At 32.9% G+C, this 21,474-nt stretch overlaps 3 protein-coding genes and 1 long non-coding RNA gene across 9 annotated transcripts; 2 read left to right on the plus strand and 2 right to left on the minus strand.

Moving 5' to 3' along the window:
- The first annotated feature begins 1,427 nt into the window (after positions 1 to 1,427).
- LOC102618374 (peptidyl-tRNA hydrolase, mitochondrial) lies at positions 1,428 to 6,096 on the plus strand. Of its 5 annotated transcripts, none has more exons than XM_025092250.2 (9): positions 1,428 to 1,713; positions 2,776 to 2,919; positions 3,022 to 3,109; positions 3,198 to 3,265; positions 3,728 to 3,778; positions 3,895 to 3,968; positions 4,494 to 4,552; positions 4,628 to 4,704; positions 5,027 to 5,455. In XM_025092250.2, exons 2-9 carry the CDS (start codon positions 2,809 to 2,811, stop codon positions 5,045 to 5,047), a joined length of 549 nt encoding a protein of 182 aa, XP_024948018.1. In that variant the 5' UTR covers positions 1,428 to 1,713; positions 2,776 to 2,808; the 3' UTR covers positions 5,048 to 5,455. The 5 variants fall into 5 exon arrangements, with proteins under 5 accessions (XP_024948018.1, XP_052291435.1, XP_006488925.1 ...); XM_052435475.1 differs by lacking the exon at positions 5,027 to 5,455 and adding an exon at positions 5,486 to 6,096 and having other exon boundaries at positions 1,429 to 1,713; positions 2,756 to 2,919; XM_006488862.4 differs by lacking the exon at positions 5,027 to 5,455 and adding an exon at positions 5,486 to 6,096 and having other exon boundaries at positions 1,429 to 1,713; positions 4,494 to 4,522.
- A 2,049-nt stretch (positions 6,097 to 8,145) lies between these two features.
- On the plus strand, positions 8,146 to 9,700 carry LOC102618087 (transcription factor MYB1). The gene is made up of 2 exons (XM_006488859.4): positions 8,146 to 8,638; positions 8,777 to 9,700. The coding sequence occupies exons 1-2, from the start codon at positions 8,316 to 8,318 to the stop codon at positions 9,579 to 9,581; spliced, it is 1,128 nt and encodes a 375-aa protein (XP_006488922.1). The 5' UTR covers positions 8,146 to 8,315; the 3' UTR covers positions 9,582 to 9,700.
- Positions 9,701 to 12,464: 2,764 nt separating this feature from the next.
- On the minus strand, positions 12,465 to 13,387 carry LOC127900429 (uncharacterized). Its single transcript, XR_008052543.1, has 2 exons — positions 13,161 to 13,387; positions 12,465 to 13,044 (listed from the first exon to the last, which is right to left on the minus strand). It is a non-coding gene; the product is annotated as an uncharacterized LOC127900429 (long non-coding RNA).
- Positions 13,388 to 14,539: 1,152 nt separating this feature from the next.
- On the minus strand, positions 14,540 to 21,360 carry LOC102617622 (pentatricopeptide repeat-containing protein At2g26790, mitochondrial-like). Of its 2 annotated transcripts, XM_006488857.4 has the most exons (5): positions 18,506 to 21,360; positions 17,953 to 18,036; positions 16,929 to 16,997; positions 16,739 to 16,829; positions 14,540 to 15,074 (listed from the first exon to the last, which is right to left on the minus strand). In XM_006488857.4, exon 1 carries the CDS (start codon positions 21,221 to 21,223, stop codon positions 18,584 to 18,586), a length of 2,640 nt encoding a protein of 879 aa, XP_006488920.1. In that variant the 5' UTR covers positions 21,224 to 21,360; the 3' UTR covers positions 14,540 to 15,074; positions 16,739 to 16,829; positions 16,929 to 16,997; positions 17,953 to 18,036; positions 18,506 to 18,583. The 2 variants fall into 2 exon arrangements, with proteins under 2 accessions (XP_006488920.1, XP_006488921.1); XM_006488858.4 differs by lacking the exon at positions 16,929 to 16,997.
- Positions 21,361 to 21,474: the final 114 nt, after the last annotated feature.

Genomic DNA, 21,474 nt, shown 5'->3' on the forward strand with positions numbered 1-21,474 from the left:
TGTAAAAATGAACGTGGCATGCTTTTATTCGTTATTTTCTTTTTTGCTCTTCTAATCACATTTCGTCAGCTCAATTTATTTGCACATTAAGAGTTCGTTTAAGATTGAGGAACTGTACCTTTTAAATTACAGCTGCTGTGGAAAAAATAATTATACCTATAAAATAAAAGTTAATAATATATAGTAAATGTAAATTTTAAATAATAATTTTGATAAAATTATTAAATATATAATAGATTTTTTATTATATAAGTAAAAAATTATATCAATATAACTTCTAAACTACAGCAGTTAGTGTTCACTAAATACTTTAGTATTGTAACTTTTAAGTTACAGTTGCCCAATTTTATTTCCAAACGCACCCTAATTTTTTTATGGTTTAGTTGATTGTTATTTATAAAATATAATAAATTAATAAATTTAATAAAGACATACATTTCTCAAGGGCACGTTTGCCATGCAGTATTACTATTACATTGTATTAGAATTCAATATTATATTAAGGGATATTTTTAGGTGGCGTTTGTTTTTTTGTCTGAAATCTGAATAGACCTGAATTAGTATGAATTCTGAATAGATGTGAATGTCCAAATCTGAATAATATGTTCATTTTTTCGTCTGAATCTCGGAAAATAAGTATTAAGTTGTTTGTTTTTTTCAACTGAAAAAGCTGAAAATATGTACTTTTACATTTGTATCCTTATTAAATTTAAATGTCAAATAAATAATATATTAAATACCACAATATTTTAACATTTATAAGTAAAACTATATTCAAGTGAATACATAATTATTTTAGAATTTTAATATATAAAATACCATAAATTTCAAATTTTATCGTATATAATATAAGAAAGAAAAAATATAGATATTTTTATGTGTGGTAAATGTCTATGGGTTAGTTTTGGGATAGACATGAAAAATAAATTATAAAATATGGATATTTTTTACATTAGTAAATAATTGACTTAATTCAAATTTTCCCATTAAGTAAAAAGTCAAAAAATTAGCTTATTTTATTAAGTCAAAATTATCTAAAAATCTCATTAAATTATAAAAACAAACACCTCTAATTAACTTAATTAATTAAGTTAAGTCACTTTAAGTCATTAAGTTAAAAAACAAACACTAATTACAGTGTATTTTATTATTTTAATACAGATATATTATATTATACTATATTAACAATGTATTATAATAATGTCCTATACTCCTATACTTTTTGGTGCTACATTTAATCTATATTAATTTTTAATTAAATTTTATTTGGTGCTGAATTATACAACAACCAATCACTTAATACTTCATTCAATTTTGTTATAACAATTAACAAATAAATTTTTATACATATTATTTTCCTCGAAAGAAAAAGATAATTTAATTTAATTAATTTCGATATAACAATTTTCTTCTTTTAATGGAATTTTGATATAACAATTAACAAACCAGAACGCAGTCCTAATCTTAGTGAAAGAGAGAACGACACATTCACTCACACACGTCCTCTCTGCAGCCACAGCCGCCGCTTACAAACGCCCCTCTAACCCTAAGCTGACAAACGCCCACGCCCACGCCCACGCTGCCGGCGCTGTCACTTTGGTTCAAGTGTGCCGACGCTGCAGCTTCTAGCCGTTCTCGATTTGCTTCCTCGTTCCAGCTGCTGCGCTGCCTCCGGCTTCGTTCGCCGTCGTCAGCCGTCGTCAGCCGCACAAGGTAAGGTTATAGATGCGATTCCAAATGGTGCATGAATGATTGTTTGTAATTCAATCTTCTTTTGGGCTTGGTGAGTGGCGGAACAGGCACTGAGACTGTTCAATCTTCTTTTGTATAGTGGCTGTTTGTGATTGTTGCTGATTCGGTTTATTAACATTGTAATTGTTGTTGTCTCGAGTGTTCTTGGTGATGGGTTATTAATGTATTATATATGTTTGTCATTTGGTATTCATTTTTGCATCTTTGAGCAGGGCTGGTATTTGATTTTCAAATTTTAGGTCCTGCCTGGCTGGGATTTGATTCATTTTGAAATTGAATTGAATTTTGGAATAGGTTGTAACCCGAACTGCAAACCAAACTGAAATTTAGACCTGAACTTTCAATCCGAACCTATCCGGAACCCGAACCTAACCGTTTAGGTTCGTGTTCTGAACCCAATTGGGTTGAATTCTCCAATTTGAATGGGTTGTAACCGAAACCAAAACCCGAACAAGCCTAACCGAAACGCGATTTGCCCACCCCTAGGCCAAACAGTGAAATTTTACTTCCTCGACACGGTCACCTTATCAGTTGCTCCCAACCAATCCAAAATTTCAGTTCATGTGAGTCAGCAACTCGTTCTGACCATTTCGCTGAGCTCAGCTCTATCAGTCACACAATATTTAATATTTATTTTTTTAATTTACTTTTAAATTATTTCAGGGTGTTACTTTTTTATTTTAAGATTTATGGTTTATGGCCTTAAAATTAGTTATCATTTTGTATTATTTTGCACAATTTAAACATATTTGGGGTTTCTCTGTTAGTTTCCTTGTAGATTCCATCCCAAACCTGGTAGTTCCCCCCCCAAAAAAATGTGGAAGGTTCATGATAAGATAATGGCTTTTTGTTTAATTATTGATGCAAATTATTGAAGGAAATGACATTAAATAAAATATTTAAGCTGTCAAATGGTTGGATTGGGTTGTTGTTCTTTATTTTTGGTCAAATCCTCATTTGTTTCAAACCATGGGGCTGACGTGATAGTAAATTGTTACTAAAGATGGAGAACCTGTATTGCAGTGAAGTGGAAGGAAACTGAGAACATTTGAGGAGATGCTTATTAACAGGTTTCTGAGGCGTGGTTTCTGCACTGCTGTTGCTCGGCCATGGCTTTTTGTGGGGTTGGGTAACCCGGGAGATAAATACAAAGGAACTAGACACAATGTACAATAGTAGTACATCTTCATTATGTATTTTAAAATTATAGTTTCAGCCTTCTTGTGTTGTTTGTTTAACTTCAAGCTTCCATTCTATCTGGTCTTTTAGCAGGTGGGGTTTGAGATGATCGACGCATTTGCTGAATCACAAGGGATTTCTATGAACACGGTTCATTGCAAAGCTACTTTCGGACAAGGTCTATATTTGGGCCCTTCGTTCTTTGTTTTAAGACATTTTTATTGTTTGTTCTCCTTGTTGATGGATGCTTGATTAATCTATCTCAGGTTTTGTTGGTGATGCCCCTGTACTCCTTGCAAAGCCACAGACTTACATGAATCTGAGCGGTGAATCTGTAAGCTTTTGAGACATACTTCTTGGAGTATCTGAAAAGTGTCTCTATCCTTGTATATGTTTGCAAGTATTTGTACTTGTATTTCATGAAGGCTTTTACTTGGTGTATCATGGAGTTATAAGGGCAAGGCGTTGATACTTGTATTTCATGAAGCTTTTTACTTAGTGTATCTTGGAGTTAGAAGGGCAATTCATTGATCAAATATCTTTGACAGTAGAAAATTTTCATCCCTTCCCCCCACCCTGTCAAAATTGAAAAAAGGAAAGAAAATTTTCTTCCAATTTTCCAATAAAAATTGTTTATAGAATTTTATTTATATAAAGTTTCTAGTGGTTTTAGTTTTGGGTTCAGTTATCAAAATTTTCTGCTAGGAATTTCATTTATTTCTTTTACATTCCTGTAATATTTCACCTAGGATTTTAGTATAATGTATTAACTTGTGTTCTCTACCTTCAAATGCAGACTGGACCACTTGCAGCTTATTATAAGTTACCTCTTAATCGTGTTCTTGTGGTAATTGTACTTTTACTTCGTAAAGAGTTCTCTGTTGTTTCTTTGATGATGATAGCATTTTATAGTTTATGATGGCATGGGTTTACCTTGTGGTAATTGTACTTTTCTTGTTGCAGTTTCATGATGACATGGGCTTACCTTGTGGAGTGCTTCGTCTGCGCCACAATGGAGGTCATGGAGGCCACAATGGGTGTGTATATTGGAGCCTTTGAACCTGTTTCCAGGAAATCTGATTGCAAAAAGTTATATTTAGTTTTATGGTCTTACCAACTTAAAATGCTTCATTTTGAGAAAGCGGCAGCTAAATTGCATGTTAAATGCATGAGTAAGCAATTTTACTGGTTAATCTGTAGTTAATAGCTGTTTGGCCTTTTAAGAGTTTTCTAAGAATTATTTCTTTCTTTGCCCATTGATCCGGGCTGAATATGTGTGAATTTGTATGAATTTTCACACATATTGAATGTATATGTATGAATTTTCACAGACCATGTCTACTTTAAAGCTGAAAACAAAGTCAATGTAATGAGTTTGTCTTTGTCAGAGTATTGGTTTGTTTAAAGTCTTTTGTTACTTTTTAGGAACTTGTTTCCTCATATATGTATGAGATTATAAATTTATAATTTTTGGCAAAATTTTGCTATTTTATAGAAATAATTTATGAAACATTTGTGATTGTTTATCTATATTTATTTACCCATTTGTCATTATTTTATAGGCTGAAGAGTGTGATGAACAACTTTCGAGGTAACCGAGAATTTGCTCGGCTAAGAATTGGTTGGTTCAAGACCCCTACACACTGTTAGAGATTTTCAATAAGTAAATAACTAATATATTTTAGTCTCTTGTTAGGTATTGGGAGGCCTCCTGGTCAAATGGATCCTAAAGCTTTCTTGCTGCAGAAGTTTAATGCAATAGCTCGAGAGCGAGTAAGTTCAAAATCACTGAGTAAATGTGTTTTACAAAATCTACATTCAGTTGTCATTTTGAGGGTTCCCTATATTACTCGGAATACTTTCTCAGCCGGATGACAGAAACAAGGTTTACAAATTACATAGCTTATATATTTGACTACTGAAGCTCTTAATCTGTAATATATATTCCTGGTTTTGTTAGAAAATCTCCATTAGTAGATTTTGAAAATGAATTTCTTACTTTGGAAAACTTATGAAATGCCTACTGAATCTAAGCACATATTGTCCACACCTTGAGCATCAGAATTTAATCGTTATCTTTTTCTCAAATGCATAGGAGCTAAACAACATTTTGTGAAGGAAATCAAATGTTTACGAAACCTTTTTACCCTTTTGGTTGAAGTGAGGTTCGGAGTGAGTATTCCTCTGAACACCCGGTATGCTGCATTGTTGTTTCTGAAACAACTATTTTCTGTTTCCAAGCAAAAGAGAGAATGGATACATCAATTTTGGATCTTCTATTTGACTTAAAAATGCTTATTGGATCTTCAGATAACAAAATTGTTCTGAATATCACCTTGAATTTTTTCACTTTACTCTTGCTTCAAATTCAGTAGCTGCATCTCTTCTATCCATCATATAGCAACTAGGGTTTTTTTTTTTTATAATTAATTTATTTCAAAGATATATATTTTTCACAACATATGGCTACATATCTTTCTTATGCTTTCTGTTGACTAATTACCAGGACATTAGTTTCGATTGCATAATAGTGTTCTATGGTCTCCTTTCCTAGATTGATACTGCTTTGCAAGAAGGGGTTGAGGTTCTGAAGCTGCTTTTATCTAAAGGCTTGACAGAGAGTGCTAGACATTTCAACACCATACAAAAATACAAGCACATAAGATTGCAAAACATGCCAGCATGAGCTATTGGTACCTTCGATGACAACCACAAAAGCACCGAATGGTTCTTCATGGCCGCATTTGTATAATACATACAAATATTTAAAATCACCGAGGAGAGAGGAGGCGAAACCACCCATCCCAATGAGAGAATACTTCTAACGACGTAAGTGAATGGCTTAGCCCAATTAGCAAACTGAATTGCTTTGTCTGTTCATTTTGCAGCAAATCAGCACTTCTCAAATTTGGAGACTTTTCCCAGTGTCATGGTCGTAGCCAACTGAAGGTCTGACCATTATGAAAGCAAAACAGTCAATCCTCTAGGAATTTATGATATAGCTTTCGTTGCTGGCCTATAAATATCATGTTTTGTGCAATTTGGTGTACTTTATTATATTATGTTATATTGCATTAGCACTGTATAATAATATTATATAATGTTTGGTTTTACACTGTATTGTATTAATTTTTGTGTGATTAATTTAAATATTATATTAGTATATTTAAATTGTATTAATATTTTATATTATTATTTATATTAATTTTAATTTTAAATTAATATTATTGAAATTTATTCATATTTAAATATTTACTATTAGTTATAATAAATTATAATATAAAAATAAAAAATTTATAAAATAGTATATTAAATAAAAAATTATATTTATTTATTATTAATATTAGAGTCGGATTATTAGCACCCCTCCAAAATCCTTTTGAAACTCTTTTTTTTTTAAATTATATTTCATTTAATGCCAAAAGTACCCTTTTCTAAATAAACATTATTTTCACTTTATAAATCTTGCAATTTCTAATAATTTTTTCACTCTTTCAGTCTTAATAATTGCATTCCTCTCTTCAAACTTGTTTTATTATTTAATTTCTAAAAAAAATCTAAAAGAAAAAGTAAGAAAAGCCTTATAAAATATTGAATATTTTATGGATCCAATACAATTTCATCGTACATATAAATTTTGAGTGCAACAATTAGTTTAAGAATCCTTAAAAAATTATTTGTAGTGAGATAAAATTTAATTTAATTTATTTTCTCACAATGTTGTATCCTAATTTCGTTGCTACATATATTACAAGAGTATTATTTCGGCTTAAAAATTTGCTTCTTAAATTTAGATTACTTTAATGATTGAAAAAAATTTATAGATTGCATCTTAAATTTAGATTATTTTAATGATTACAAAAATTTATATTGTGCAAGTAAAATGAAATTGAAGAGAGAAAGAAAATATAAATGGAATCAATTATATTTATATTTGTCTTTAAATATAATTAATTGAGAGCCTCTATGTTACAATTAATGTAACATACACACTCAACAACAACCACACAAATGATGGACCCACACAATTTATGTGGTTGTTGTTGAGTGTGTATGTTACATTAATTGTAACATAGCATTTGCCTAATTATAATATCACAAGAATTTTATAAGATCAATGAAAGGGTACCAATAGTCCAACTCTTAATATTATTATAAAACAAAAGTCAAAAGCAAAAGCGAAAGGAAAAAAAAAAAACAAGGGGTAGTTACCGCATTAGTTTGGATCTATTAATGCAGTACTGCTATAATTTTTTATCTACCAAATATGAACATATATAAATTTAATGTAATGAGAAATTTTAATATCTCAACCAAACATTCCCATATAACATCTCAAAAGAACACTAATAGTGTTGATGTGAGCGGAATTAGAATCTCTAATCTCTTATATCATTTTAAGAGATTTTATTGGTTGCACCAATTAATTACTCATTAAGATTTACTTCACAATTTGCAAGTGTGCCTTAGAATGTACATTTTCAATTGAGTAAGATGTCTGAAATTTGCTCTCCAAGTGTGGGAAAAAGACAAAGTACGAATCAGTATATAATCATCCAATTAAATTTTCAAATCACAAAGCACGGCCAAAAGCTTCCGTACCATTATCATGAATGGTTGAAGATGACATGAGAGAGAGAGAGAGAGAGCGTCACAGTCGTTACGAGTCCTCCTTATGCATCTCGCAGATGAACTAGCGCGTCCTTACACGCGTACTCTCAAGAGCGTGATGCCGTTTTGAAACCTACTTCCAAGTTCAGACAAACTGAAGCAAACAATTATTTTAAAGAATGTTTATCATCCAGGTCCCTGAATTTCTTTGTCGTCTCAAACAAGTCCCTAACTCCGCAGCTCCTAACAAAACAAAATGTCAGCCGACAATTGGCATTTTGTTAACAAAATGAAAATTGACAACTAACAAAATGACAGTTCAGACAAACAAGTCCCTGAATTTCTTTGTCGTCTCAAATACGAGAATACCATTTTGTGATTACTTACAGACCGAAGTTATGTGATCAAAATTCAATCCGAGTGTCAGACTGACAGAGTCATTTCCCTAAGAGTTTGGAACTAATTGATCCAAACGGGCAAACTATATCCTTAAAACAAAAAAATAAAAAATATGAAGGAAGCTTAATGATATAATCCTCCCATCTATCATCACCGATCATATAATAATATACATAAAAAAATGTTACTATAAAATGATCCAATCTCATCATCACACCATACAAACAACAATAACAAGAATCGGATTCTTTCACAATCCATACACACAAATTGGGTAGAGACAAATCCAAAGCTTGACACACCAGAGAGAGAGCTCAGCACATCAGCAGCTTCACAGCCAAAACCACCACCGCCAACAAGAAGATAACAAGACGATGAGGAACCCATCAACATCACCATCATCAACAGCAGCAGCAGCAGCAGCAGCAGCAACCAATAAGAGCACGCCATGTTGCAGCAAGGTAGGGTTAAAGAGAGGGCCATGGACGCCAGAGGAAGACGAGCTTCTGGCCAACTACATCAATAAAGAAGGCGAAGGCCGGTGGCGAACTCTGCCAAAACGGGCCGGATTGCTCCGCTGCGGCAAGAGTTGCCGGCTTCGTTGGATGAACTATCTGAGACCCTCCGTTAAACGAGGACATATCGCCCCTGATGAAGAAGATCTCATTCTTCGCCTACATCGCCTTCTCGGTAACCGGTAATAAGAATATAATAACCCACGAATACCTTAGGGTTTCCATGGATTTTATTTACTCGGTTTGTTTTTGGTTTGTACTTCAGAGTTAGGGCTAGGGTTTTTGTTAACTGAATTTGGTTTTGTGTTTGTGCTTTATAGATGGTCTCTGATAGCGGGGAGGATTCCGGGGAGAACAGATAATGAGATAAAGAATTACTGGAACACTCACCTGAGTAAGAAGCTGATAAGCCAAGGGATTGATCCAAGAACTCATAAGCCATTGAATCAAGAACTTGATCCTTCTTCTGCTGATCAAGTTACTAATAGCAACAGCAAAGCTTCAACTTCGAAAGCAATACTAAACTCGAGCAGCTCAAACCCTAATCTCACTCCAATGACCGTTTCATCTGGTCATTTAGATCAACGTCATACCTCTGCTGGCTGTGGTAGAATGATCTCGTCGATCATGATGATCAATAAGGAAAATGGGTATTCACCGAACGCTTTAGTTGATGATCATGACAGTGAGTATCATCAAAATGGGATGATGGAGAACCCGTATACGAGTTTATCGAATTGTGATCATCATCATGACGATGATGGGGGGTTGGGTTTGAGAAGCAATAACGTGAATAACGTTTTTAACGAAGGGCTTAGCTATGAAGTTGATGTAGATATCAATTACTGCAACGACGATGTTTTCTCTTCGTTTCTCAATTCGTTGATCAATGAAGATGCTTTTGCTAGCCAGCATAATCAACAAGTACTGCAACAACAACAACAGCAGCACCTATCAAATGAGACGATTGCATTGCCGAATACAATTACTGGCTCATCATCGGATCCTTTGGTTTCGACTGCAGCGGCATCAACTTTTGGCCTTGAAGCAAACTGGGAATCTCCAATCATGGCTTCTTCTTTGAACCAAGATGAGTCCAGGAGGGTTGATGAACACGTTGAGTAGCCTTCGAGTGAATCACCATCTGCATACGTGTCCGACATGAAATTGCATGCACATTGGGGTTTTTTCTTATATATTTATTTCTCTGTGTTTAATTTTCTTCATGCACTTGTTCCACTTCATCATCTGTTATCATCTTTAATGTTGTGTCGTATTGATGGAAATTAATATGCATGTTTGCCGTAAACAAAACCAAGAACTTGAACAACTAATATGCTGTATTGTATTGAATCTAGCATGCGAAAGTGATCACATTACATTTATAATATTTAAAATGTAACGTGAATTTCCAATGCTATATACATGGAACTTCATACACCCGTTTCACTAGAATTTCAATATCATGCACAATGAATTAGTTTCTTGAAAGCTGAAAGGGAGATAATGCGATTATAGAGCTTTGGAAAAGGATGTCGTACACAAGCGATGATTTGGTAGTAATAATTATGCGAGGTGTACAAAAATTGTTTTATATATGAACAAGAGTCTGGCTAACAACACATATATATAAGAAGCTCTAAATTATGATCTCTCACAAGATCTCGAGTTATCGCGAGGGATGGAATGAAATTCTAATGTTGTGTGTTTCTTGGATAGTTTTACAAAGATTAAATGACTAATTGGCTGCGTAATCAATATTTACTACAGTTAATAGCCTACATACGATCATATTAAAACCCTTAATCCCACAAGTGAAATCTTTCAATGATCATGCAAGTTGATGCATTTCCTATCGCCATTCACGGCTATCATTACGTTTCTCTTATTATCTAATTAACTCGCATTTTCTCCGGCTAAAGTTGGGTTCATATATGGCCTTTTTTATTCTTCTCATGCACAAATAAACGACAATATATATATATATATATATTTTAAATCTAAGATACCGATTTTTTTTTTTTGTTTGTAGAAGAGATTCTACTGTACCTCTATTGTATTACACTCATTTAATGGATGTATAACATTCATATTTAAGATCTTGATTATAGAATTTATATTCCAACTAATTTGTCACTACTGAAAATTCATCATTTGAATTATAAATAATAAGGTTTAATAATTAACTATCACTCGAGGCAATCAAATTATGACACATCATTTATTCTATTAATTGATATACAAATTAGGTATTCCAACTAAATAAATATAGTATTATTAAAATCTTAAACGTCTCTGTACAATGATAACAAATCTCACATGTAAGAAGAATTAATATCAGTTCTTACTTTCACCAAAATGACAAATTAAACATGTGACAAGATTGAATTGACGCCATATCTTTAAATTAGGAACATGTTAAGTTACACGTGTTCAATTGAAAATCATAGAGAAAAAAAAAACTGAATTAAAACCAAGCAAATTAACAAAATAATAATAATAATAAAACTTTTATTTTTTAACAAAAAATTTTGCGGTGACTTCCGACCGAAAGTGTAGTAGAACCGTAGAGGTAGTAGAACTATGAAGGCGGTGATGGACGGTGGAGATGATGTTTGACTGATGATTTTAATCATATCTAACGGTCAACTGAAGCTACCAGTCTACTCAAAAACAGCCTGCGATTGGTAGATGGTTGACTACTTGACTTGTCGCACACTAATTTGGTAAGTCTGGCCGTACTTTGTTTGACAGAAAATTCCTTGCTTTGTTCCATGCTCACGTGCTTCAAATTTTAAGAATCTTAAATAAATTTTTTATCATATATTTATTTGCAAATATATTAGTTTTTTTCCCTTTCTATTTTTTGAGGTTTCTAATGCTAATTTCTACATAATCCTTAATATTTTCTGCCCCAAATTAGTAACATTTATTATATATAAGTTTGTACCCTCGATTTTTTTTTCTTTATTTATTTATCTTGTCGACCAATGGTTTATGATACTATTAAATAAATAAATAGAGAAGTTATTATATTTACAATTGTATAATGTATTATTATTTTTGCATTTTTTGTACATATGTTAGAATATTAAAATATTTTATAGTTCATTTTGTTTGCGTGTGTTGTGTGCATTTAGAGTGGTCCTTTAGACCAATTTTACATGCTTTCAATTTTCAAGTACCAATTATAGCACCAAAAACGCATTTAATACACACACACACACAAATTACTTCTACGTATAAAAAAATAATAATGGTACTTCATTTTCCATTTTGTTCTTTTTGTGTGAATGAAATGTCTTCTTCTTTCTCCTTTTTTAATAAAAGGTAAGAAGTCTAAGTGGGGCTACATTTTCGCTTTAAATCATGTAATTAGCTCTAAATTAAATTTGAATATAAATTTTCAAGATACGAACTGCTTCACAGTAGAGCATTGATGATGATCGTATGATCACAAAGATACATATAAATTATGCACTTACTATTATGATCTGACGGTCATCATTAATGTTCCACAATGAAGCAGCTCCACTGTAACCACTACCTCAAGATATATGTTTTATGAAACCTCAAAATTTAGTGAACATTATAACAAAACTTTACATATATTAGCAAAATGTCACTATTATTTAGAAATAACCATGTCTATTGGTACTCTTACTCTAGTTGATGCATTATTAACATGGAACAAAGTTGGTTCTTAATAAACTAAATATATAAAATAACAACCATTAAAAATATATAAAATAACAGCCATTAAACTTACTTATTATAACAAAAACAAGAACAAAAAGTTAAAAGAAAAGAGAAGGAAAAAAAAAAAAAAAACAGTACTGATGGCAATGACAACAGGTGTATGCAGAAGAGCCACTCTTGCTTTCTGTAAGTTTTATGCGAGAAAATAGAGAAACACGTTTCGGAAAACAAAAATGCTGCAGAATTTAATTAACATTAAGAAGTTTGGAGCATATAAGTCAAAGATTTTACCCACAACAAAGAAAAGAATGAACTAACAATATAGTTATGATGATGATTATTATAAGTAAAACAGGAACAAAAAGAATGAATTAAACAACAAGAATCAATTAACATACCTTAAAAGAGTTGCATGCAAAATAAAGAACCATCTCATTCATACACTTGAAGCCTCTTTTTCACGAAATGCAGCGGCCATATGATGATGAAACAATATAAAAAAGGGGTCGTCAAGACAACTCACTGTGTTATATGCACTTGAAATGAGAAGAAATTTCTGTGACGCCGAGCAAAATTTGTGAGTTTCGTGAAAGTTTAAGAGCAGATGTAGGTTACATATTGGTCGATAATTAAGTTGAGGAAATGAAAAGATTTTATTTATTAGATTTAGAGTCAATTTTTGACCAATAGATTTGTGTGCATCTTTGTTTGGATCACTGGCTGCAGCAGGTGACAGAATTAAAGAGGTGATCAACCAAACATTCTTACCAAAAAAAAAAAAATGTTAGACAAACCAACCTTTCTTTTGTTTTGAATTGTTGAAACTTGAAGAGCCCAATTTTAGTGCAAGCTTCTTTAATTTCAAGCCATGATGAACTCAACTGCCAATCTTTGTGAGTAAAGTGTTAGATTAATGTCGCGCTCAGTATAACGTGAATAATTCTAATTTGCTCTAAATGAAATAACGCATAATATAAGAAATATGTGCCATATTGTTCTTCATACCATGGGTGAGTTCAATCTCACTAATTCACAATTTTGTATGAATTTTGCAATCTACCATTCTACATCTAACATGTATTTTATAAAGCGTCTAATAATTAAGTGTCTTTCGTATAAACAATTATAAAGTCAATTAATTAAGTCACACTCAAGAGGCTAATTGACACACAACTTAAACCAATGAAAATGTCATGTAATTTGAGGGCTTTAAAGTGACCAACCATTCTGCATCTAGCAATCTACCAAAATGTGAAAGAAAATCTTGTATTTTCGGAGGGCTGCCAATCTACCATTCCACATCCAGAAGAAAAAAAATACTTAATTGGATGAATCATCATAAGCTACCAAAAATTTCCTTGAAGGTCACCAAGTACTTATTTAATTGAACATAAATGCTTTGTCTAACATGTTTTTAATTTTATCTCACTAGTTTTACTTTTACTTGATCATAATGGAATGCGCTTGGATGCTGTAACAATAGTCGCAATATCTAGGATGATATATAGAACTCAAAGCACTAAACTGCTTTTCAAAATTATTTAATCTGCTCTCCAATGAATCAAGCAATAAGTAGTAATAAGCAAGTGGACTTAATTAACTTGGGCCGAACAAGTTTTGTCTATCTACTTTGGGAGTTTAACCCTTTAGTTAAGTTAATGAAGATTGAGTGTCCAAAAATTATTTGTACATGAGAAAATAACTAAATAAAGAATACACTTATTAAAAGAATTGATATTACTGCCTATAATTGTTGAGAAGTTAAAATCATGAAAAAAAAAAATAAAGTTGACTAATATATAAAAACATGTTTGTGATTGTTTTTTTTTTTCACATTGCTAGAAACATTCCTTTTTTCTTTTTGGTGTTGGGTTTTTTTTTTTGGGGGGGGGGGGGGGGAGTTGGTTATAAATTATAACTTATAAATTACCTATATTACAAAATTTTCATTTCAAATTTTATAGGCCCCACTAACATTAAATTGATGAATCTCACCAAGAGAAAAATCAAACCTATTAAATGACATTGTGAGATGATTTATCTATTCCACAATAAAAAATTATCCTAATGTGAATGCAATATATATGGAACATTCTCATTAAGATAATTGAGACTCTAGCAGTAATTGCTGAGCTAATGAATCCACAAAGAACCAAATTACTAAGTTGGCCAAATTTTAGTATTTGTTGAAAGATTCGCAAGAAAACAAAGGTTTCATAAATGTTTCATTTTAGTCCTCAGTAGACACCAACAACATTGTTATTTTTCACTTAGGCCCTTCCGAGAACAAAAACCGTAATTTACACTTAATTGTCGGACCCAAGCTGTTAAATCGCAAATCATCATTAAAACACATTCATGCATGAACTTGAACCATCTGCACATACAATTAAAACTCTTTTATTATATATTTATGATTGATGTATCAAACAAATTTCATAATTTGTTGATCATCATCATTCACATTCTTACACAACAGTACTTAAAAAAGACTTCTCAGTCACAGACACAACAAACACTTAAATAGAAGAAGACCCAAAAAAAAAAGAAGGGGAGCACAAACATGATGAATGAAACTTTAAAGGCAAGCTGATCATCAACATCTCAAACCATAACGACTCTTATGATGTCCCAACGATGAACGAAACTGTCACAAATGGGGCATCGCAGGACAATTTCCGGGACAAGAAAATAAATACTAGAGCCACAACATGTTGCTGATATGAAAATGAGATTGTGATGATCATCACCGTTGGTTTCCCTCCTGTAAAAGAAAGTGTAATAGTCACAATCTTTATCATTCACGAGATCATTCCAGATATCGTTGAAGTGATACAAGCCACCTCCAAGATTCACCCTGGTCCTTAGATCCACTATCAGTGTAGCATCCCTTACATTTCTGTAATATATGAGATCTACCTGCAATATTTTTTTAACCATGAAAAAGCCATTAGATTGTTTCCCAAATTTAAACTCAACCCAAATGAATTGGAAAAAAATAAAGAACAAAATGTCATTAAATTGACTACTGATGTAGTGTATTAAATAAATAACAGCCGATCAAATGGGTCAGTTCGAGTTCAATGATAAAAATAACAAACAGGCCTGGTTTTTGATTTTTTTTTTATTCAATAAACTAATGGGTAGGGTTCAAGTACACAAAGTTTAACACGACATGATAAGAAGACGACACGCTGAATACCAAACCACTTCTAACACGATCCATTGTCAGGCCTATTTGTTTAAGATGTGTATGTAAGTGTGAGAAGCAAAATATGAAACCTCAGGATCTAGGCAACGCTCCCAAGGGTAACAAAAAGTGTATTCGGGGTTATAGTTGAGAAGAAAGGATCGAAGAGTGCCATCCATGGAAGCAGAATATGAGCAAGCTTCTATACGATATAATGGAAATGCGAGGGTTAATGAGTGAAGAGCCGAGACAGGGTATTTATAGGGACAAAAAAAATTCCGAAAGTGATTTGACTCGTTTGTCATGATCTCGAGTCTTTGGTAGCTGACTCAGTAGTAAACCACTTAAGTTTGTGCGTTACAAACTTTTGTATTAATTGTCAAAAAAACAAAAGCTAATAATTAAAAGATAATGCTATAAATGCATATAGCGAAAATTATTCCTTTAAGTGATATTTCTATCTCTAAGTTTACTTCCAGCTCTAAGTTTACTTCAAGAATTTTCAATATTGTGTGTTAATTTAGTAATATAGAAAGCATCCTCAAAGGATACTTCAGTTGGTTGGCTTCTTGTCATGGAAGCAAGAGACTAATGGTTCAAATAGTGCAGAAGGTAAATTGTTCGCAATAGCAGTGAGAGTAGAATTATTAAAAAAAAAATGACTAAGGAGTGCAATTAACTATTGACAATAATGATGACTGTATTAAAGAGAGTATACTTATATGTGTGTGTGTGCTCATTTTAACTTAAATACTGATTCTTTTTTTATTTAAACTTAACTACCATTAATTTAACAAGTTAGAGAAAGATATTATGACTATTAAAGGAGTTAATGCATATTTTCACTACATTTTTCTGAAACGTTTAACAAGAGAAGGGCATCTCACCAGAACTCAGCAAACAAATTAATGAAGATTATATTTCTCTTTAAAAGAAATCAAACCATATTTGTCAAATAACCCTGAGTAGATAAGCATGCTAGTAAAGACACGTCGTTTATTAAAGAGAAAAACCATCCAGATTAAAGCAAACAACTGGCAGAATCCATTAGAGTTATTACAAGGAAAAAAATTATAATGGACTATCAGATGACTATAGCAGATGAGAGGTATGGTAAATTCACAGGCCATTTTATGTGATGAAAGAAAGCAATTCCAGGGCCAACGATCACTTTTGGTAAAATATATATAAGATGAAAGAATTTTTGTTCAACGTGAGCAACAAAGGCCAATCCGAAATAATGATGGCGACTTCTATTGTTTTAAAAATAAAATCACCTAGCAAGCCATATTATGAAATCCAAACCAGAATTCTGCAATTATTATACACCAGAAGCATTCATCAGTGTTAGCCAAGTACAGAGAAAATGAGAAGAGATCTCTAAGTGACTGACCAGATCTCTAAAGAAACTCTTGGAGGAATTTCCATTGCAAGATCTTTCGTTGCCTTGTCTTGGCCTACTGCTTCTTGTAACCAGTCTAAGTCTACAAAATCAGCATTACGTTTCCAGTTAGACAATGAATTCCAGGTAAAAGCACCAACTTGACCAAAATAGTAAAGAAAACAAAATAACTAATACTGACCAAAGCAAAATCAATTAGGCTCCAACAGCTCAGCACTTATGCCATTTTCAAGACACTTCAATTCAAATTCTGTAATTTTGCAAGTAAATCAACTTGAATACATAATCCAGGTAACATTTCGGCTGAACTATAAGGATTCGTGATATTTTATTAATGTTTATAAAATGATGCAAGTGCATAACTGTTCTGCATTTCAAACACTGGGATGATTGAAAAAATAAGACATTTTTATCAGTGTGGAAGCCATTTTACCAGTCTGCTAAAATCGCCTATAAAAAGAACAATGTCATTGAATCAACTGTGCAACACATAGGCGAGCTAATGAAAAAATTGATCGAGTAATTGATGCATTAAAAATATTATGGAAAATGGACACCAACATTCTTGTCCAAGTAATTGCAGAACTTCTTACTGAATCTAGTTCTTTATATTCTCTCAGGATTCCCACATTACTCTAAAGACCTCTTTGTAGCTGATAGAAAAGAAATTCTCTAAAGTGCCTCAAAATAATATCTATCATTTTTCTAATTTGGACGGGGAACAGAGATAGAGAAGTAGCAAATATTGTCAAAAAGAATATGTGCTGCCTCACAATATTCTTTCTTTTCTTTGTTGTTATTTATTTATTTATTTTTTAATCAATTGCAGTCTCCTTTGTTGATCTTCTTTTTTCCCCTACGGACAAAAACTAGAATTCAACTCCATGAGTTTGACTCAACATCCAACAAAATAAAAGTTTATTTATGAGTGGAAAGTGGAGAATAAGCACCACAAATATTTATCTCATGGACAGTACTAATGAAAATTGCAGACCTTTGAAGCCAAAATTTAGTTTCAATTTGTGAGGTAAAAAAGGGAAAAAACAAATCAGCGGAGAAAATCCAAATCTTGGAATGTAAGCTTTTGATGGTAGAAAATCAACTTAGTAAAAACTTTAAATATATCAAATTTTAATTTAACATGAACATGGGCTTTGATTTATTCAAATAGATTGCGGATATCATAACTTATACGTGTATCTCACCATGATGAGCAACTGTTGCGTGAGTGAGCCAGCTTGACTGCCACTAGCACTGCTCCAACAAGAAACATACACTGTGGCTATGGTCTGCAAATTGATTTGAACAAAATCAGGCACTATAACTTATTATTTTCAAAATTTCAAACTCAACTCAAATAATTTAATCATTTATCATCACCAATCACTTTTTATTAAACCAAAAGATAAACGAATAAATAAAAGAAGATAAAATATAAACACTGATGAATTACCACCCATGAAGCATGTATCATGATGTAATCAAAACAACTCCCTCAAGCACTTAAAAATACAGAGCCACACACAAAGACAGCCAATCTCTCTCTACAGCGATTCACTTCACAGATTGTGCCAAAATAAATATTAATAATATTAACTATATTATTATTATTATTAATAGAAAAGAATCATAATAATTGGGGTGACCTGTCCTGGAACATCAATTGGTGTTTGATCACCCAATACAATACTCATGATACAAAATAACAATCGTCATAATCATTCAACATTTCCCAAGTATAAAGTGATGACCTCTTACCTTAAAATACCACTTTGCAGCACACAAACAATGCGAACCTCCGTTTAACAAAAGAATGGTTTTAACACTTGCACTTCGCTATTCAGCAAAAAGGGATAAGTACTTGTCCACGTCTTTCTTTGTCGGGCAGCCACATAAAAGAGCTTTGTATATGACAATATTAGGTTCCAGTCCTCTATCAATCATTTCATCAAAGACTATCAAAGCATCTACAAGGTTGTTTGTATAGCAAAGCCTTGCAATCAAAACAGTATAACATACAGTATCAGGTTCCAGTCCTCTATCAATCATTTCATTACAGACTCCCATAAGGTTGTTTCTCTTGCTAAGCGTTGCAATCAAAACAGTATAAAATACAATATCAGGTTCCAGTCCTCTATCAATCATTTTATTAAAGACTGTCCCAGCATCTGCAAGATTATTTGCAATCAAAACAGTATAACATACAACATCAGGGCTTATTTCCATTTCCTTCATCTCCTCCAAAAAATCTGAAGCATCAACTACCTCTTCATTGCTTCGCAAGGTATGTGGCGAGGAAGAAGAACCTCTTTTATTTATTTTTGAATAAGCGTCACATAAAATTGTATAAAGTACAACATCAGGTTTGATCCCTCTCAGCTTCATGTCTTTGAAAATGTTACAAGCTTCACGCAAACAATTTAGTTTGCAAAAGCCATGTATCAGCATTGTATAGCTAATGAGATCAGGAATTAACCCATGGCGAGTCAAAAAATCAAACACCTGATGTGCCCATTTAATTTTTCCAGCCAAACATAATGCACCTATGACCTTATCATAGGTAGTTTTGCTGGGTTTAGCATCCAGTTTTAACATTGTATCAAGCAACTTGAAAGCTTTGTTGTTATAACCCTCTATAAGAAGATTAGTCAGCAATTTACAACAGGACTCTGATCTCATTAAGAATCCCCGCTGAGACAAAGTCATAAAAAATTGAAAGGCCTCTTCTAAATGATTTGCTTCACAATAACCATCGACCATGGCACTATAATTTTCCAAACACTTCTCTTTCAAATCATCATCAAAAAATGCCCTAGCTTCCTTCACCCGGCCACTCGTGCACAAGCCTTCAATAATCATGTTGTGAGTAATAACATTAGGTTTCACACCCTGCTTTTTCATATATTTCAAACAATCAAGTGCATCTCGCACACTTCCATATTGAGCAAGCCCACGAGCAAGCACGTTATAGGCTTTAATATCAGGTTTATGTCCCATCTCCCTCATTTTCTTGAATAAACCTATAGCATCAACAAGCTTACCTCGAAGAATGTAACCATCAATCACAGTTGTGTAGTTGGCAACATCCGGAACTATCTGCCTACCCTCCATTTCATTGAACAGTTTCACAGCCTCTTCTACTTCCCCGAGTTTGCATAAAGCATCCATAATGACATTATAACAAACCTGGTCAAGGAAAATCCCCATACTTTTAAACTCCTTAAATTTTTTTATAGCTTCAGAAGTCTTCCCCATCTGACATAAGCATTTTAATATCACACTCACTACATAATTTGTTTTAATACCTATTGATGTCATTTCTCCATGAAGAGACAAAGCTTTAATTATGTTCCCACATTTGCAATATCCGGAAATCAAAGCACTATATACGTACTTATCAGGAGTAACCCTTAGTTGTTTCATACGAAGCAACACACTTTCAGCTTCTACAAGTCTACTATTTTGACAAAATTCACGTATTACAGCAGTGTAAGCAAAGGCGTTCAAAGGAATACCATTCTCACTCCATTTCAAAAGCAGATCATAACCCACATCTAACCTTCCATTCTCACAAAGCCCTTGAATAATGGTCGAGTAATTATGTCCATGCAGGGTTACTCCTGCTTTATTCATCTCATTCAACACATCGAAAGCTTCTTCAAATCTAGCCAGCTTACAAAGGGCCTTAATTACAATATCATAAGTGAATTGATTCAAACTAAACCCCACACTCTTCATTTCTTCGTAAAGTACTAAAACCATATCTACTTCCCCACACTTTAACAACTGGTTCATGAAAAAGTTACAGGTGAATTTAGACCAAACAAATCCAGGACGATCAGTTTGGAATAACACATTTAAAGCCTGATCAAACATTCTCTCACTACAATAGGCCTTAACCATTGCATCAGAAACTCGATAAAACACATTCGACCCTTCTTTAGAAAGAGCTTCAAACAGATCGATAACCTCAAAATTCAAATCATTCATTTTCTGAACAAGTTCCCGTAACAGAGACTCCAGCTTCTTCTGCCTCCCACAATAACACAAGATTCTGACAATGGCAGCATAAGTGTGAACATTATGCCTAAACCCTCTCGCTTTTAACAGTTCAAAGAATGTTAATGCAGCTCCGGGGTCTTTTCTGAAACTATCCAATTTGTTAACAACTTCACTAGTACTATTACACTCAGAAGAGTCCTCTTCTTCAGAACCTGACCAAATATATTGAGAATGTGACGAAGAGTCTTCTCCTTCTTCAGAATCTGACGAAATATATTGAAAATGTGACGAAACTGGTAACTGAGGAAGGGATGAAAATGAACGGCACCTAATGCACTGAACTGGTTTGATAAAATGCCTCAATGAATTTAACTTAATAGCCGATACCCACATAAGAGAGAACGCATGAGAGAGAACAGAGGATATATTAAACAAGAGAATTGTGTGAAGAAGAAGAAGAAGCTTAATTGACATAAAATGAAAGCAAAAACGGCACCGTCTTTTGGAGGCGGGAAACTGGTTCTTTGTTTCTGGTCTTTTTTGTTTCAGAACCCCTAACTAACAAAGATTAAAGATTTACCTAAATTTTGTGTTGAATAAGGGTCGGATCGGGCCGGGTATCCGGGTTTGGGTATAACATATGATTATGAATGTGTTGTCTTGTCTAATGCCTACGTGGAGGAAAACCAAACATAAGTACAATATCTCTTAACAGAGCCAACTGT

This window comes from Citrus sinensis, chromosome 2 (assembly GCF_022201045.2).
Source record: "Citrus sinensis cultivar Valencia sweet orange chromosome 2, DVS_A1.0, whole genome shotgun sequence".
Classification (NCBI taxonomy): domain Eukaryota; kingdom Viridiplantae; phylum Streptophyta; class Magnoliopsida; order Sapindales; family Rutaceae; genus Citrus; species Citrus sinensis.